The sequence below is a fragment of the Alexandromys fortis genome, unplaced genomic scaffold, assembly GCF_014885135.2.
Source record: "Alexandromys fortis isolate MF-2015 unplaced genomic scaffold, M_Fortis_MF-2015_v1.1 scaffold_8_9099976_23576923, whole genome shotgun sequence".
NCBI lineage: Eukaryota > Metazoa > Chordata > Mammalia > Rodentia > Cricetidae > Alexandromys > Alexandromys fortis.
In genome coordinates, this window is record NW_026067899.1 from 8,883,507 (window position 1) to 8,903,093 (window position 19,587).

Below are 19,587 nucleotides of genomic sequence, written 5' to 3' on the forward strand. Positions count from 1 at the left end.
ACTTATGGCAAAAGACCAGTGAAGTCAACCAAAGTATAATAATTAGAATGGGTGCCGGGCGGTGGTGGCGCACGCCTTTAATCCCAGCACTTGGGAGGCAGAGCCAGGCGGATTTCTGTGAGTTCGAGACCAGCCTGGTCTACAAGAGCTAGTTCCAGGACAGGCTCCAAAACCACAGAGAGACCCTGCCTTGAAACAAGAAAAAAAAAAAAAAAATGGACTTCCCAAATNGAGAGAGAGAGAGAGAGAGAGAGAGAGAGAGAGAGAGAGAGAGAGAGAGAGAGAGAGAGAGAGAGAGAGAGAGAGAGAGTCCTGTAAGTAGCGAACAATCTAGATGTGGATTTAGAGATCTTATTTCCATATTGGGACACATTTCTGCAGCTGCAACACATTTCCTAAGGACTATTCTGCCTAAGCTCCACGGGCATTCCGGATAGATTCACCAGAGATTGCTCATTTGTAAGGAGGGAGGATTTGGCAGGTGAGGAACTGAGATCTGATTGTTTGATCTGATTAGCGAATGCTTCAGCTGCAACATTTGGCATGGCGTGCATGCGATTCGGCCTATTTGAAGCCTCCATTTGTACTTCTCTATAAAAACTGGGCATGCAGGAAAAGGAAGACAAGGGGTAGTATACAAGCATCCAGCTGGCTTAGATTCTAGCACAATCCAAACCCCTTCCCTTCTTAATTCCTCCACATAGAATAATTGTTTGCTGTTTAAATCGTAAATCTCGGAGGATTGGGTAGCGTTTCTTTTTTACCCCACAGAATATTAATTTTAAAGGTTCCCAAGCAACATAAACATACACGTAGTCGTAAATGTCAGATAAACACTTGAACTGACTTATGGATAACAAAAGCAATCATCCTGACACACAATTTGCATTCCCTTGTCCCAGCCGAAAATAGCTTTAAAATAGCATTTCCCTACTTAGCACCCACAGTAAATGCAATCTGCCACCTCCAACTTGGGGTCCTGCCTAAGGCCGGGTCTAAATGCTACACCAGCCTAAAAGCAGCCCAGCTTGCCTTGGGAAGAATTAGAAGCACTGACATAACACCTTTGCCTTTAACCTAAAATTATTATCGGTTCCATGCCCTTAAAAAAAATGCTGTCTTAAAGTTTATTTGACTGAGATGTTCTCCTGCTGCTATTAATTGCTGGACAGAGAATTGCCTCTAAGACTCATCATTTTATCCCAGAGGGGAGTCCACTACTTTAATTAGTTGATGAGAAAACCAGGAATAAAAAAAGACAGAAGTGACCCTTTTAATATAATAGTCACTAATTCAACAAAACAGGGGAAAGCAGGGGGCCAATTTGAGAGAACGTAAATTTCAAGTCCATTATAATGTACTGGCCTTCAGAATTAAGTTTTCTACTCTTCTAGTCAGGTGTAGTGACACTAGGAATCAGGTTTAATACCTGTTAGAGCTCAAGGCTGTGTGGCCTTGAACTTGTACAATGGCCCCAAAATACCCAGGAGAAAAACCTTTCTATCCCAATGTCAATTTCCAGTCACAATTTAAACATTATAGGCAAGGATGAGATGTATCACATCCTCAGTATATATAAAAGAGTAACTCAAATATGTAACATGCTTTATATCAGGGGGAAAAAAGCAATTCAGTAGATTAATTAGCTAGAAATGAACTGCAACTGGCTATAATTTAACATAGAGGACTCTATATTGTTGATTCATGGATAAAATCAAAACCAGAAAACAAGCTCCCAGTGTGTTAATGGGCTTGTCATTCAATATTTAAAACCTTTAGATAAAAAAAATTGAGTAGCTATTTCATTTTTAATCCCAGTTTTGTAGTAACATAAACATGTCAATACTCTGCATTCCAAGAGGTCCTGGGAAGACAGCTTGGCTGTGGGGTGTCCGCAAGCTGTCCTAAGATGGCAGGGCTCACATCACCTCAGAACTTGGAAACGAAAAGTTCTGGGTCTCATCCCAGATCCCATTTAAAAAAAAAAAAAAGTGAAGGCTGGGACTCAGCACTGGTTCAATGAGCTCTCCTTAGCATGATCTGTGTGCGAACTGAAACACAGAGGTCCGCAAAGTGTCCCCTGTCATCAGGCCAACTCAAGCCTAGCAGCTCTTCTTCCGTTCACACGCCGTGTGGCCCTGAGTGAATCTCCCTGAGTTTTCTCCTGAATCTTAAAAAATGAGATGATAGTTCTTGACTCACAAAAGTCCGAGGAACAAAATCGAATAAAGGAAAGTGCCTGGCACAAAGTAGGTGCTCAAAAAAAAAAAAAATATCCTAAAATTACCCCCCCGCGCGCGCCGCCACAAGAAACACATTAAAAACAATTAAGAAGAAAAGTTTTCTTTTGAACAAGTGCTAAGTAACTGAATCGCTGTTCCCATGACGAAGGCTTTTGATTCTGAAAAAATGTAACTGTAGCTACCATCTTCCCTTAACTTTGTGCTATTAGCGCTGCAGCTTTAAAGAAAAAATATTGATAATAACGACAGTGAGAATATGATTCCCACGGTCAAAAAACAGTAATTGCTCTGAATTAATGTCGAATTCTGCACTGTGCAGTGTCTGCTTGGATATGAGTGTTCCCACATGGCTATTTCAAACTCTTTACAAAATACAGTCCAATTTGAAAGTAAACACAATTCTGTTTTTACAAAAACTAGACCTTCCCAGGTAATGGACGTTAAGCACCCAGCTCCTTTCCCTCGTCGCACAGGGGCATTCAGAGTTCTCGTGTGGAATGCTGGAAATGGCCAAAAGGCTCAGCATGGTAAAGCTGAAATCAAATCCTACCTATCCCATTTATGGTTGAGGAAAAGCCCAGAGTGACCCGCAGTATCCAAAACCATGTAAATACAAGCGACTTTTGAACTTCTCTCTGAAATGTACATATGGAGGTGTGTGGAAACCAGGCCCTGTGTAAAGATGCAAATGCATCCTGGGGCTTGCACGGCGCCACACAGTGGTGTTCAGGTAGTGGTACGGCAATGATTGACACGTGATTTTCTGTCTTGCCTCCACCCAGCTCTCCACACTGACACTCAGTATGTAACAAACCCCCAAAGTGGTTTTCATGCCCCTGCCAACGATGAGGTTGCTAAAAGGAAACAGGATTGGAGGGGCCACCTCTTCTGCCTTAGCTCCCAACACCTATAGACACATCCACAATGCAGATGTGCAGATGTTTTCTCGGTTTTACATAGGTTGCCCCTTCTCTCCCTGATGCCCCAAATGTTCTCATTTAGAGCTGCGTGCTTCTGTTTCTTCTTGAGCTGGTGTTAGTCTTTTAAAAAACTAAAGGCAAATATTTTCAATGCTTTATAAAATGTTAGGTATCATGACTAAACAAGGTCCGCTCATGCCTAGAATGTCATTATATTCTCTTGTGGCAAAATACACTTTGTTTTAAAGCCCAGTGTGTATATATATACATATATATGTATATATATCATAGAAGTATACGGTATATATATATATATATATATATAATAGAAGACACAGACTGACATTTAAGAGCATGAGAAAAAAAAATCTACCACAGATTATTTCGTTGACTAGTACGTGCAAGTTTGAGAGATGACTAACTGGGAGTTTTTTTAAACTACCATGATATAACTATAAATGAGAATAAAAAAATCACAGAAATGGAAAATGTATTCAAAACTATACACCCAGTTGACCCAGTCCATCACTTTTACCAGTCATGATCAAACCTGTAAACAAACACAGTAAAGATAACCGCAATATAGTGCTCCCAATTAAATATTTTCATTGTGCGGCGTGGAAATGTGAACATGGCTGTTCTTTTAAAAGTAATGTCAAGACTTAGATTAATTCCCAAACTGTGTACTCATGTCATCTGGGACTCCCCTTAGTTAACGTGTTTTGTGAGTTGTGAAATAATTGGGGACCCCTGCGGTTTCAAAGCGTTCCATGCTTAACTCACATTCTCTGGGCTGCTTCTGGTGTAATATGACGCAGTTTGAAAACTCCCACATGGGAATAACCACAACTGTGAGCACTTCAGCTGTATTCGTTTTCATTTTGATTTGCATTGTTTGCGGGTGCAGAAGCATAGTCTACACCACGTTCCTTATCCCTAACTAGAAGGAAACTTGAAGGATGGATAGAGTTGTGTGACGAGCTCTCCCCACATTCTCCTCGTAGAGTTATGACAGCAACGGAATGGCATGGCGCCCTTCTCCCAAGTGGTACAAAAACACAATAAAAAATATCAAGAAATCCCTACTTTGTGCCTAGGTGCCTATGGATTTGAATGAAAGGCCCAAGACCTCTTTATAGCTGAAATGTTCAGCTTATAATGCTGATGAGAGAATATATTATCCCAGAAGGCTTGCCAGTCAGTGAATAACGTACTTCAGAAAAGAATATGTGTGATCACTTGAAAACGTGATCTGATCTAAGAAAGCTCACTCACATCCTGTTACATAGAACTTGGGAATGCTTTAAACGAAACGAAACCATCGACCAAAACACATACTACTTCATAGTCTTTATGCACATAATGTAGCATGGAATCATAATGCTTTTGAAATATTCTGTGCAGAAATATTTATTTTTTAGCCAATATTTTCCTCAAAGATTGGTATGTGGTGTTGACAGTGTAATCTATTTGCACAGTTAGTTTTGCAATAACCTTCTACAAATAATTGTACATAAGAAAAATGTAAATTTCCTGTAAAAAATGGTTGCAACATTTTGGTAGCTGAAAGAAGTATACAAGTTGTATTGAAAATATAGTATGTATATATATATACCTAATTCAAGAATGAAACATAATTTATGATCTATTTATACATGAAAAATTCAAGAATTTGTAAAAGAATTTATTTTGGGGGAAAAGAAAGTAAATCTTATTAGCTAGCTAGTGTACTTTTAATAGAGAAGCCAACAAATTCCAACATTTTATTAGGTACAGCTAGATACAGGCATGGTGGTGCTGATCAATTCGAAATTCACATCGTTGTAACAGTGCTACAGTTTTACCGAAGCCCAGTAGACCAAGAGCAAGCTGGGCTGAGTGGCGGGAGCATTAAATCTGAATGGAAAGAACTCAGAAACATTTTACTTATTGCTCCATCGGAACCATGGTCGCAAATGACTGACATGTTTCTTGTTCACTAAAATTTTCTGAAGAGTAAATGGCCTTTAACATGCATTCAAAATAGCTCATTGGTAACGAAAGCTTGGCTCATCTTTTCACTCAAGAATAACAGTATGCAACTACGATTTCCTCCTGCTTCAGTTTCTTATGGGCTTCGTTTCTCCCCTAGTTGCTTTTGTGTCAGTTAAGAAAATACGTACTATCCTCAAAGACACTTCTGAACAAAAGCTGGTTGGCTCCGACACAGCATGCGCTAAGGGTAGCACTGTCTGTGTAGTGGCATAGATTCTTCATGCTTCATTCTTAAGATGTAAGAAGTCCAGAGCACACGTCCCCATGTATTAAAAGTAAAAACCAAACTTATTACAGATAGCAGGAAATATTACATTGCCCTCTGTCAGAGACACTGATTGTGAAGTCAGATCCCAAGTACAGAAGGCAAAATGCCTGGAAACATCCCACTGTGTAATTATCTCTTCTCCTACGACACATTTGAGGGTCCCGCATTTACACAACTGAGAGAAATTAAATAGGCATAAAAAGTCCAGTAAATCCTAAAGTCAACTTTAAATGGCCTATCATTTACAAACTAACAAGACTCTTTAATTAGGGGGTTTCTAGAACAGTGACATCCTCACCGTTCAGGTTACCTTTGGCAATTTCAATAATCATAGAAAAATAAGATAACTAAATAAGCAGTACAGACAATTAAATCGAAATGGCTATATGCATGTGTCTATATATTTAGATGTTTATGCTTAGAGAAAAGGTTATACTCCAACCCCCAGTACATCAGAATTGGAAATCCACCATCCCTGGCTCACACATCTCTCCATAAAGCTATTCAATGAAGCTCTGTAACTCCTTGATGTTAATGAAGGGGCTCACCTGACCACAAGAGCAGCACATGGGCAAAAACCCTGTCCGTTTTCTAACTGTGGTGCGCGGTAGGCAGGTAGAAGCATGCTGTATGTCTACTTACTATATGTTCAGACTGACAGAAGCAAGCCTGGGTTTTAATATACTGCGCTATGTGTAATAAAGCTACTTGGATTAAAGGAGTGATAAGAGCATATGTTCTTTCCTTTGTAAGAAGGAAAAGTTTGTCTAAAAACAAGAAGGGGACTTGATAAGGAGGATTCTGAGCACGGGTTTCCTAGCATCCAAAGGACAGACCGATCTAGAGTCAGAAGGGGTCCCTGAGTTCTCCACGTGTCTTGCTAGCTACTCTTCTCACTGTTTTAAATTACAAGGAAATTTTAATCTAATATATGGAGAGATGTCTTGATATTGTTCTAAATGAGAAATGAGAATGGTATTCATTTAAAATGCTGTCTGCATTCTCCACCTCACAGATGTTCTAAACATCTGCATTGTACCCACAACGTAAGTCCATACTCTCCAGACATAGTGTAGAGGATACCTTAGCCTTAGGCAGTTATTTGAGGAAGCTTAACTCACTACATAAATGATTGCATTAAGACAAACAAAAGAGATCTTTTCAAGCAAGTACCAAAGTAATAAAAGAGCCATGGTTGAGTTTTATAATTTTAACCAGGGGATGTGATAATCAAAAGTAGTTTGGAATTCTGAGCAATGGGTTCAATTTAGAGATTATTAAAAACATACCCCTATCAAATTTACAGAAAGCTGTTCATGAAGCAGGACAAAATATATCCATTTTAATTTGTCAAAGATAAAAGGACATTTTTAAAAAAGCACATTTCTCATAAGTAGTATTTATTTTGTTTGTTCAATTAGTACTATCATAAGATTACAAGTGAACTTGATGTGTATATTTTAATTAAGGAAATAATCACAAATTGATTTTGTTATTTTTTTAATTGCACAGAGTTTAAACTACCTTGATAAATTCTACTTTCTTCCAGGGTAAATGCCTTTTCTGAAAATAAATATACAACTTGAATATGTATTTGTTCCTTTTTCTGAGTGCATGCCTCAAATAGGTTAATGAGCACAGTCCTTAAAAGACATTTTCAGTGGACCAAATCGAGACTCCCCCAGCACTGATTTGCCCTGGATGTAATTTGAAATGTGTAAACTGCCACTCAAACTAGAAGTGCAATACCTGACATCTCATCACTTGGCAATCTTTTAGATAACAGCTGAATTAACGCACCGTTGTTGAACTGACGCATCTCATAACAGGACATATGTAACAAATTTTGTATGATACAAAACTTTACAGCAAGCTATTTGAATGTTTATTAAAAAATTCTCAAAATGACATGGAAACATGTTTACTGTATAAATAAAAACACTTATACATCACGAGTGTCCATTCTTCAATAATTTATAACATCATACTGTGGCTTCATTTCCCGACAATGGCTTCAGATTCTGTACATTCAATGGTTCGGCTAATATTCTTTCAGGTTATCAAATATGTGGTCATGAAACACAATCAGAGGACAGTTTGTGTGGCGTATCCATTAGTCAGTCTTTATAAAACTGACCAAATGTATTTAATAGCAAACTATAGGGAACCAGTGTCAAAACGATTAGGCATCACTTCTTTACCCGAATCTTTTCAAGTAAAAGCATTTTTACATTTTTTCTGTAATTATAAAAGAGGTTTGCCCGTTAAAAAACATGGTGTTTTCTTTAAAAAATATTTAATTTGGTCACCAGTTAAACTAAAATTATATCTATTTGCATTTTTCTTCAGCTAGATATATATTCAGTTAAAATATATGACAATTTAGTGATTTATCAAATCTTCATTAATAAAGACAGGTGTCTTCCACATTAGAAACGAAATGACCTCTGACACCTTATACCAGAGAGAGGATTTAGTGCAAAGAACTTGATGACTACTTGAAATCTCTATAGAAAATTTCACCAGAAATGCTGCTAACAGGGTCCACAAAGGAAAAAAAAATCAAAACACTTCTTGGTACACCCATACCCACACATTGACACACACACACACACACACACACACACACACACATACACACACACGCGCATGCGCGCACACATTCATGCCGTTAATTCAACACAGAATTCCTGAACAGTAGCGGATCACATGAATTTTTTCTCATTTTATAAACTGTCGCCATCACCTAGGGGCAGCACGGGTTTAAAGAGGAAACAGGAATAAGTGCTGACACTTCACTAAAATCTGTCATTCTCCAAAACTGGTTGATTTTGAGAAAGAGGACACTTTAGGTTATCTATGCCACTGCTAAGAAAAGAGAAAGATATCTTCATTTTCAAATTTTAAGGCAGGCACACGTCTGCACGCCTTGAACCTCCATACACAAAGTGGGCAAGACAGGAGGACGATGGGTTTGTGACCTATTGGGCCATCTAGAAAGATCCTGTCTCACAAAACAAAGCTAAGCAGAAACAAAGGTGTTAAAAAGAAGAAAAAAAGAAAAGAAAATAGGAAGACAACAAAATATTTTGTAGAAAAATAAACAATGAAATAAAAAAGGTAAAACAATACCTACTACCGTAGGCTGACAGGCTCAAATTCAGATAGTGTTTGGAGCTACAGATTTCTTATTCATAGGTCAAGAACATGAGGTTATGTTCTCTGGTGGGGTAATCAAAGCCAAAGCCAGCAAATGTGCAGATGTCCCCTCTAACTGACTTACTTCCAGAAACAGCTACAGACGTGAACAAAATCAGAAGTACAACTTGTAGCCTTTAGATAACATGATTAAGTTTTATCTAGACTTTTGTTACTTGGCTTCATAGACAATCTGTCACGTAACTACATTTCTATACACTATTATTGTTAAAAAACGAAGGCTCAGGTGCGCTGATATCAATCAACTACATATCATTAGCAACATTTCAAGATGGCGTGCATATATCTGCAACACCGTAACTTTTCCGAAAAAATAATATATCCCAAATAAAAACGTTATTGCATTGAACTGTGCTTTAAGGTAAATTAACAGGAAGGGGACGGAGCTTTAACAGGAAGGGATACAAAAAAGTTCATCAAACTTCTAGTTTTAGGTAGTCCAGTCTGTTTCAGTGAAGCAGAAGGATTCTTCAGTATTCACCTTTTCAATGCTACGCTGTCAAATGGTCATAGTGCCCTGCAGAAACTAAGACACGAGGGGCGTTATCATAAGGCAACAACAGTGGTTTTGTTTTAAATGAACTGTATTCCATGAGAACATTTACTATAAGAAAATGAAACTGTTTAAGACTTATAATTCAGACACATACATATCGATAAAGTATTGTCTACCATATACCTTCCATTAAGAAATATAACAAATCCAGAACAAAACTTCTAAAGCACCAAAGCACACATGAAAACCACTAGCTTCAATTAGGAACAATTGGAAGTGAGTTCATGAGGAGTGTTTGAATTGAAAGAGGAGCCGCTTCATATTTTGTCACTGAAAATATTCTCTCTCTCTCTCTCTCTCTCTCTCTCTCTCTCTCTCTCTCTCTCTTTCTCTCTCTCTCTCTCAGGAAAAAATAACTGCAAGTTAACAACTCTTCATGAAAATAATGCTAGTGATTACCACTAAATTATTGGAAAAGTAAACTCCAAACATGTGTCATGCAATTTTTACAGTATACCAACAATAACTTTACATTTGCATTAGCAAGAAATGTGGGAAACAACGTAGCCAGCCAAGATATTATTTTCAGGGTTTGTGCTCTGGATCAATTACTGGTTTTCAACATTTTATTGCATCTATATATTTATCAATTAATTGTGTGCATGTGTGTGTACACACTTGCATACATGTTCATGACCTCATGTCATGAAACATATGTGGAACTCAGAGGACAGCTTTCATAAGAATGTTTTCTCTTTCCATCACATGTGTCCTGGGACTGGAACTCAGGATATAAGATTGGTGACAAACATCTACATGTTAAGCTACCTTGCTGGTCCCATCACTTAATGTCTTTTCAATAACTAACAACGAAGTACCAATGTTACAGTGTATTCAGAATACTTACATCCTCATACATGAAGTTCACAATCCCTTGTTGCAAGTGATCTCTTCGCCTAAAGAAATCTTTACACACAAAAATGATGTTTTAGGATTATAATTGAAAACCCATTAATTCCCAGTGCCTGGTACTAAGACTGCTCATATCTTAAGTGTCTTAACATTCTAAGAACCGTAAATGGATAAATCTTCTAAAATTCAGAGATTCCAATGTTTCTTTACTTATATTCATATTTTAAATCCTTGAGACTGTTTAGATATTATAGTGAATAAAGAAGAGAAAACACTTATAATTTGCTAAAAGAAACAAAGACACTATTCAAGAAAAATGGCCACATAAATTGAATCCACTATTAAATGCTGAATACCTGTCAGGGCACGAAGTTTCACACAGCAGGCAACATAGTCATCAAAGAAAATTCTGCCGTTCTTGCTGTAGCGTTTAACAATAGCAGCCAGTGTCTGGGGACTCAACCTATAACCTAAGGAAGAAGACTGACACATTAAAAACTTCAAAGTTAAATACCATGAAATACCCAAAACACAGCTATTAATAAAATCATGAAAAAGAAATAACTTTCAAGTTTCTTTCTACACAAAATATATTCTATTTATTTTTGGCAGGACTGAGGGTTGCCTATCAGTGCTTACACATGGGAAAGAGGCAAGAACTCTACCTCTGAAACAATGCCCTCAAAAGCATATTTTTAAAACACATTAAATTAATATTAAAAAATGCTAAGACAAGAGATTTGTTAATAATCCCACCAAGTGGTACAGAGCTGACACAATTCTAACTTGGTAACACAATCGATTCTAAAGAAAGAAAACAATTATCTCCTCTGGCACCTAAAATATATTTATTTTTATGCCAGGCAAAGGTGGCACACTCCTTTAGGAGGCAGAGGCAGGCAGATCTCTGAGTTTGGAGTTTGAGGCCAGCCTAGTCTAGAGAATGAGTTCCAGGACAGTCAGGGCTAAACAGAGAAACCCTTTCATATATATATATATGAATGACACTAATCTAGCTAAAGATAAAAATCAGTACCAGAAGGAAAAACTCCATCTGTAGTTATTGTAAAATACAACCCAACCCATAAGGCTTGGGGTCAGGGAACTTCCTTAGGTTGTATTCCCAACACACAAAACAAAATAAATCATATATACAAAATAATATATGATTTCATATATGTAAGATACATATGCGAGATAATATATCTGTATGTACATACACACACACACACATATATATATACATATCTCCCAGAAAACATACTTAAAGTAAGAGTCATACCAAAACACACAAGTCGACCACGTGAAAGTGAATTTAGGCATCCTTCTAGTGAGTTTATGATCTGGATGTGGTATGAATACAATTCCTAAAATTTTGCCGTAACTTGAATAACTCTAAAGGTATTTGAAGGTGTTAAGTTGAAACAGTCTGGAAAAAAAAACTTAAATCTTTCATTACAGTTTGAGGGAACACACACAACACAGCAATTGTTCGTAGGTCAGAAGGCAACTTGGCAGGAGTCAGCTCTCTCCTCCCACCACAAGGGCCCTGAGAATCAAATTCAGGCCATTCAGTTTGGCACTAGGTGCTTTTGCAGGCCTCAGAAAAATCTTTTCTTACACTTGGATACTTGGTTGACCCCTTTGAACCATTTTACTTTGGGGGGAAAAAATACTACATTATTTTTTTTTTAAATAACACTATAAAAGTTTGAGTTGAATTGATTATTATTATGGATCTACAGCTAAACATATTTATATAGCCAGGATTTTCCCTAGATACAAAAACAAAATGCCTATTTATATAACTAACTTTAAAATCTTCCCTAGTTTGAGCTTTTTGGCATATAATTTAAACCCATGTGCCTTGAGCTTACATTTTAATTTTCAAAGAGATAATTTTTATGTAATACATTTTGTTTATAAATAACATACACAACATTATAAGATAAGAAAATTAAGAAAACTAATTAAAGTTAGGCAAAACTTCATAAATTATGGCCTACACTTACAACTCAGGAGATGGAGGCAGAAGGAACTCAGTAAATTAGAGGTAGGCCTGGGCTACATAGTGAGTTCCAGATGAGGCTGAGTTATAGAGTGAGCAGAGTGATCTTCTGCCTAAAAAAAAAAAAAACAGAGAGAGAGAGGGAGGGAGAGAGAGAGAGAGAGAGAGAGAGAGAGAGAGAGAGAGAGAGAGAGAGAGAGAGAAATAGACGGGGGCAGATAAAAGAGGGAAAGTACCATCGCATTACATGCTAGCAAATTAAGTATATATATATATATATAACCACTCTTTGCAAGTGAACCAAGAACCTTAGCCTATAAGAAGTACAATAAAAATAGTTACACCTTTTAAACTAATCTGAAATACAAACTTCCCACTTTGAAGTTTTTCCATACCTATCTCGTGTGTTCTAAATTGCGTGAGAAGAAAGAAGGAAAATGAAACAAATTATTCTTTGGGTTGAAAAGCTAGACTCTGATACAGACGTGTGTGGTTGACTGAGATAAGTCTTTCAAGAATAATTAAGAGTCCACCAAATTACAAACGAGTGGAATGCAGGTGGTGGATGCTAACATTAGGGATGATAATTAGATGCAAGGAATTAAGAATGAATGAAAGACTGCCTTTGGAAGAAACCTCAGACAAATTTACGGACTGGAGACGGGGCTCAGAGACATTTGTGCTGGTCTCAAACATGTAAGACTGAGGTTCAATCTTCAGTACGACAATAAAGTGAAGAAACAACAACAACGATTGTATTAGTGTCTTGGATCAGAATTTACTTACAACTGTGAGCCCAAATTGAGGAACACACTAACAGGAAACTTAGTACATTAAACAACTCAGATTCACAGTTTGTAAACCGAAAAGATCACTCAGCAATTAAGAACACTTTCTGCTCTTGCAAGAGGAACTAGGTTCAGTTACAAGCATGCATATGATAGCTCACAACCTTCTGCAACTCCAGTTCTAGGGAATCTGACACCCTCTTCTGGGTTCCTAGAGCAACAGGCACACCCATGGTACACATACAGACTTGCAGGCAAACACTCAAGCTCATAAAATAAAATAAACACATCTTTTATAAATATAAAAAATTCATAACTTGATCAATGAGCAAAGATGATTCTCCTGGATTCTAAACGACGCTCTTACCCATAAGAGTGATGGCTTGGCTCAGCTCGTGGTGTTCTACGGTGCCACTTTGGTCTTGATCAATGGTCATGAAGTTCTGCTTCCAGGCATTCAGCGCTGCCCAAAGCTCCTTGAATTCATTGAACCCCATTTTTCCTGTATAATCTCGCTAACAGTTTTATTAACAAAAATAAGTTTTGGTAGACGAGAGAATTTATCTGATCCTACACCCCAAATCACTAAAAAGGACATATTCTTGTATAGTTAGCTAGCAGAATCCGGTCTATGGATAGATTGCTGTGTGAAAATGTAATTATATAGACTTTAAGCAGAATCTTACAAAATACAGTTAGATCTAAAATAACTGACTTAAATGTTAAAAAGGCAATAACTCTATATTTATAATATAAAGATATTTTCCATCTTTATTCAAGGATACATCCAACATAGCAATCATAATTCTGCACGTTTCCAGACTGAAGGCTGCAAAAGATATTCAGTATTAAAATATTATATTATTCTCAGTTTTAACTACAAAACATCAGGATAATCTTCAGTTTCAAGAAATTTTTAAAAATTGCAAACAATCTAAAAGTCACGATTTTATATTTATTTTAAATATAAAATATTTATATGCCAATGTAAATATTTATATTAAATATTTATTGGCTGTTAAACACTTAGAATAATAACAATAAAATACATTTTAAAATGACTGTCTCCAAACTACTGGCACTAACTGAGGTCAGTAACCAGGTGAGCAGTTACAGAGTAGCATAAGTTAACATGATGAACACACTACAGGCACTTGGCTTTGCCAGGAGTCTGGGCAGAAAGTTGGTTTCAGTCTTTAAATCACCAGAGACAGAGAGAGGGAGGTTGACCTGGATATCTGCTATGTACTCAGAAGCCAGAAGCTGTGCAGGGCTTAGAGAACAGGTAAGGGAATAACGTAAGAGGACGTCAGGAAGGCAAAGAAGGCCAAACAAAGAAATTCTTGAATATTACACTGTAAACCAATGAACTTCCCTGTGGTGATACAGCAGAAAAGAAAGTGGAACACTTCCTCAACCTGAACTCTGCTTTACAACAAAAGACTCAAGGTGAAAAGAGATCAGGGTATAGGGGAATCACGTGAGGGCTTAGTAAGAGGTCTGGTGGGGGAAGCAGGAGCCGCTGAGCTGAGACAGCTGTCTTCTCTTAAGAGGGGAGAAAGGAAGACCACTACAAGCCACGTGAGGAAAGGAGTTGTGGGGCTCGAGTCCGCCATTCCTCAGAGACACAATCTCTCTCACAGCAAACCCGCTGATCCTCTGGCTTCTAGTCTCTTTCCCCCATTTTTATGCCATGATCTACAGGCAACTGATGAATGCAGAGAGCCGGAGCAACGGTCTTTCCATGGGAAGAGCTCATCAATGGGTTATACAGTACAAAAGGTCAGCCCTGAAAACATCCATACAAGCAACACCATCCAGACTGAGAAGGATTTGTTTATGAGTCTAAGAATATATATGTATATACATATATGTATGGACTGATTTAAAAGACAGAGCAAGGAGGAGTACATGGGAAGGATTAAAAGGAGAAAATAGAAACAGGAAATTATACAGTTATATCATAAATAAAAGGAGTAATTAAAAAGAATGGGGTTGCTAGAAACATTGACATTTCCATATTTATTTACAATGAAGACCCTAGAAAAAAAGTTCAGTCTTTCCAACCTTTGATACAATTATATTCAAATAGTTGGGTTTATTTATCTAAAATAGGAATATGTTAGCAAAATTCAGGTAAGTTTATAGGATTCTTTTATCTCCTTGATATTAAATAGTGAAAAATGATTTAGATTCACTTTATTTTATAATGCTTGATAACATTTTGAAATCCTTAAAGACAATTAAAGGAGATAAATTTCAAAATACCTAAAGAAAAAGCATAAAATATTCGGCTAGGCACAAGAGCTGATTTTCTTGAGCTGTTCTGGGTGGTGTCGGTGTTAGGGTTGATGGTTATGGCCTGCTAGGAACGACGCTCAGCAGACCCTCAGTGAGGACTTGCTGGTCAGGAAGTGTGGGTGCATTCCTCTGTCACTGTTGTACAAAACACCCAAAGAATGGAGCAAGTGGTGGCTGGTCTCGTTCTGTCTGCAGTCAGAAGCAAAGGGAAATCAACCCTTTCTCCTTTTCCTTCTTTCCTTAGGACTCTAGCCCACGAGGTGTGTCATTCACACCCAGTGTGGGTCTTCCCAGAAATGCCCTAATACACTCACCAGGCTATGGGTCCAAGGTGACCCCAAAAGCAGCCACGCTTGAGGTGAAGACTAGCCATTACAGTGGGTTACATGCTTTTACACAAACACGCCAAATGGACAGCAGTCCTAATTTTGCAGATAAAGAAATCTGAGCCAAGAAAAAAAGTGGTTTTCTGAATTCATGAAGGTAGTAGATAGAACCACCCAAACTGGGGCCTAATGTTCCTCCATGAGTAAACTATTAAAAATTGAAGAAAATTACATGAAAAAAATTATGTAGTGTGCCATCTTTTTTTTTCAATTTGACTTGGTTCACATTCAGGAAGTAGGATAATCTAACCAGATTAAAACAAAAATTAAAAATTAAATCAACAACTAAGTATATCCTAATCTCAGGATAGGACTAGGTATTTAAAGAATAAATATTTTTATAAAATGGAGAGACAGACTTTTTATCCAGAAAATGACACATTTTTCTTCCTCCTTACAACCCACTGGAGTGAACATATTTTTTTTTTTTTTTGGTTTGGTAAAGTCTTAAACCTTTAGAGGAAAAGGAAAAAACAGAAAAAAAATATTTTGCAAGTTAGAAAGTCAAGGGAAGTGGCTATTTAATGTTTGTGCATAAAGAGAAATGCTGAGAAACAACTTAGTTACCTTGGGAAAGATGCCAAATGTCTAAGAATTTGGCAGCTTCTGAACATGTGTGAGAAGGTGGAGCTAAAAAGAGAGCTGAGGGAAGGGCTATTTTAAGAGCTTGTGAAGACCCAGTCCCTCTCTGCCTCTCTCTGGATGGCTGTCACACCTACCCTCTCACCCAGCGGGAGTTTCACTTTCTGGAGATGTTTCTAGGACACTAGGCACAATGGAATGAACTATACCAAACACGAGCCAATCAACTAAAAATTTGCATAGACTTGGGAACCCTGAAACAACAGAAAAGGGAGCCCAAAGGGAACAAAGGAAATCTCCCATGACAGTGACACCTGAACCACACAGTCCAACTGCCCAGCTTCACCTTCCAAAGCAGCCCACAGTCAACAAGTCTAGGACTTACTTATACTCCGCATTTCCGGGAGACATGAGCACCCAAGTGTCATCAGACACCCAAGAAATGACAAGGGAGACGACCAAATAAGCTGATGAATAAACATACTGCTGAGGAAGGAAAGGTCACGCAAGAACATAGTAATAGTTTCAGAGAAATAATAGAAAGCATAACATTTGTGAAAACGAACAGAGGCTCTTAGCGCTTACAAAACACACCACCAGCAATGAAAGGCACAGAAGGTTTATAAAAGAAGGCGGAGGGCATTTCATTAAAAAGGAGAACAGACGACTCAGCCCCAGGAAACACAACTGAAGAAAATTTCCCAGAACAAAAAAGTACAAGAGATTCCAGACTGAATACACCCACACAGTTCCCCATGCAAGACCACGAGGCATGACACTGTGAAATGTCAGAGCGGAGGGGACCTGTGAGGGACAGGATGATCCCTGAGCTTCAGGAAAGAAAAAACAAATCTCAGGAAGGTGAGAAAGAGATGGCAGCTGAGGCTAGAAATCCCTTTGAAAATGTGTGTGGATCTGTATGCTGTGATTATCGTTGGTTAATAAAGGGACTGCTTTGGGCCTATAGCAGAGCTATAGGGGAACTGGGAAAAAGAAGAGCAGAGTCAGGGAGAAGCCATGTAGCCCTGCCAGAGACGGACGCAAAAACTTTAGCTGGTAAGCCATAGCCACGTGGTGATACATAGATTAATAGAAGTGGGTTAAATTATTATGTAAGAGTTAGCCAATGGTTCAAGCAGTGGTTTAAATAATATAGGTCAAGCAGTGGTTTAAATAATATGGTTTCTGTTGAATATTTCAGTTCTGGGCGGCCAGAACGAACAAGCAGCCCCCTCCAACAGTGTGCAAAAATGGCAAGAAAAACAATGGCAGGAGCTGGCAGGAGCATTTAAAGCTCCCAGTCTCTTTCCTGCCTCTGTCTAGGTGGATGCTACCTATTGCTCTATGAAGAATTATTTTTTTTAATTATTTGCGGGAATGGGCTATAATGGAGAACAGCCCTTGACAAGCAGACACTCAAATGACTGAGACAAAATGAAAGCATTTTTCAGACACTTAAAGTCTCAAAAATTGGTTGTTATCCGTGTACCTTTTCATTAAAAGCTATTTCACTCACAAGTGGCTTCTGGACATAAAGCAAAGAAAAAAAAACCAACCTACAGTCCACAACCCCAGACAATTTAGCCAACAAAGAGGACTCTGAGAGAGACATACATGGATCTACATAGGAAGGAGAAAAAGATTAAGATCTCCTGGGTAAATTGGGAGCATGGGGGGGGGGTCACAGGAGAGGAGAGAAGGAAAGGGGGAGGAAGGGAGGGAACAGAGAAAATGTATAGCTCAATAAAAACAATTTAAAAATTTCAATTGCATAAGTATATAGAGTTTGTACATGAAAAAAGCCAGTTAATACAATATGATATCTCAATGCAGTAACAGGTTGAGCTTAAAAACATTAGACAACAGGAAAGACTAGAACCAGGAGATGCTGCTCTAGAGCGGAAGGAGCTACAGAATGGTGGTGAAAGAAAGAAACCCACCCATGAAACACAGAGCCTGTAAGAAAGCCCTGGGGCAACCAGAGGGATGCAATACCGAGCTGCCAGGAAACACTGATTTCCCAAAATCCAAAAGGCAGCGCATATGTCCAGAAATGACAGTCTGGGTTTAGCTGAAGCTGGACTATAGAAGGATTTCTGACCCTTAGATAAAAACCAGCCATGCTTCAGGAACTTCTGAAACATGTTCCCATGGGCCAAACAGAGTTTCTTCCCTTGCCTCTTGTAGCAGGGACATATGGCCGGCTCTCCAGGGACATAGTCCCGTGGTTGCCTATCAGAGATCTACCCTGACTATTCACAACTACCTGCTGTAACTTTCCGGGGCCCTTCTCACCTCCCCAGGCCTCTCTCTTCCCAGATACCCATCAGTTCTCCATATAAGGACAATTTTTTTCCTTCTGCCCCCCCCAATTCTAATATCTCCATTACCACCCCCAGGCTCCCAGCCCCCACCACCCCACCCCCTATTCTGTATTTTTTCTACTCTTTCTATTCCCTGCTATTCTTCCATCCCTCACAAACAGCCTAGGACCATGTTCAGTGTCTTTTTTTTTTTTCCTCTCTGTTCTGGACTCTTCCAGATGCCTCTGGATATTTTTTCTCTCTTATCCACAATAAAAATCTTCTCTTAATGGAGCAGCCATTGCAGCAGTTTCTTTACTGGACCCCTCCATCCACTAACCACTGTGAATTCTGGGAAAAACAAAAGGCTACACAAAAAAGAAACAAGACAAAGCTATAAGCAATGTGTAAGCAATAGAGATAGGTACGTGCTGACAATGGTCCCCATGTTATGATAATCTGTCAGCAGGGTAAAGGGTGCAGTTTTCACGTGAAGGGGTGGAGCAGTTTTAAGGTCGGAAGACAGTAAAATACTCATTTTTAATCGCAGGACATCATGACTGATCATCACAAGGCTGCCACTGTATCGTAATAAAATGAAGGTCTAGAAGGAAATTTTGAAAATAGCTACTTTCGACCATTTAAACGAAGTCTCTCCTGAGTAGTTAATGCCAGGAGTGTACATGAACAGTTGTTTCTATGATACCGTGTACAGAAGAACGATCTGATCCTTCAAACTCAGTATATCAATGTAGAGTTTATAATATTTATGATTTTAGGTGTGGGACTAAAATGCTGGGAATGGATTTCAATTTCCCCTATGCGATGAGGAAGAGAAGACAAAACAATGCATGGTCTCACGTGCGTAAGTCCCACTGATTCCAGACTGGGTCAAGCATCTCTGAAGCTCCTCCGCATCCACCTCACCATCCTGCAAAAAAAAAAAAAAAAAAAAAAAAAAAAAAAAAAAACACATCGATGTGGGTTTTAATGTCTAGTGGTACCAAAGGACATCAAAAGCTTCACTGGATGCTGCTCTAAGGCCATTAAGAAATACTAATTTTCAAAATGGTATAAACTACAAAATTCACAAGGTAAATATTGTCAGCCAAGGCACACCACGGACC

At 38.3% G+C, this 19,587-nt stretch overlaps 1 protein-coding gene across 3 annotated transcripts in view; it reads right to left on the reverse strand.

Moving 5' to 3' along the window:
• Positions 1-7,327: 7,327 nt before the first annotated feature.
• Gca (grancalcin) overlaps positions 7,328-19,587 on the reverse strand; it is a 325,199-nt gene continuing 312,939 nt past the window's right edge. For all 3 annotated transcript variants that reach the window (XM_050122493.1, XM_050122483.1, XM_050122476.1), the window contains exons 3-8: positions 19,322-19,391; positions 13,674-13,717; positions 13,256-13,403; positions 10,449-10,562; positions 10,088-10,146; positions 7,328-9,210 (exon numbers count right to left, since the gene is read on the reverse strand). In XM_050122493.1, coding sequence (XP_049978450.1) covers positions 9,184-9,210; positions 10,088-10,146; positions 10,449-10,562; positions 13,256-13,403; positions 13,674-13,717; positions 19,322-19,391 — 462 coding nt within the window. In that variant the 3' untranslated portion in view covers positions 7,328-9,183. The remainder of the gene's footprint in view (positions 9,211-10,087; positions 10,147-10,448; positions 10,563-13,255; positions 13,404-13,673; positions 13,718-19,321; positions 19,392-19,587) is intronic.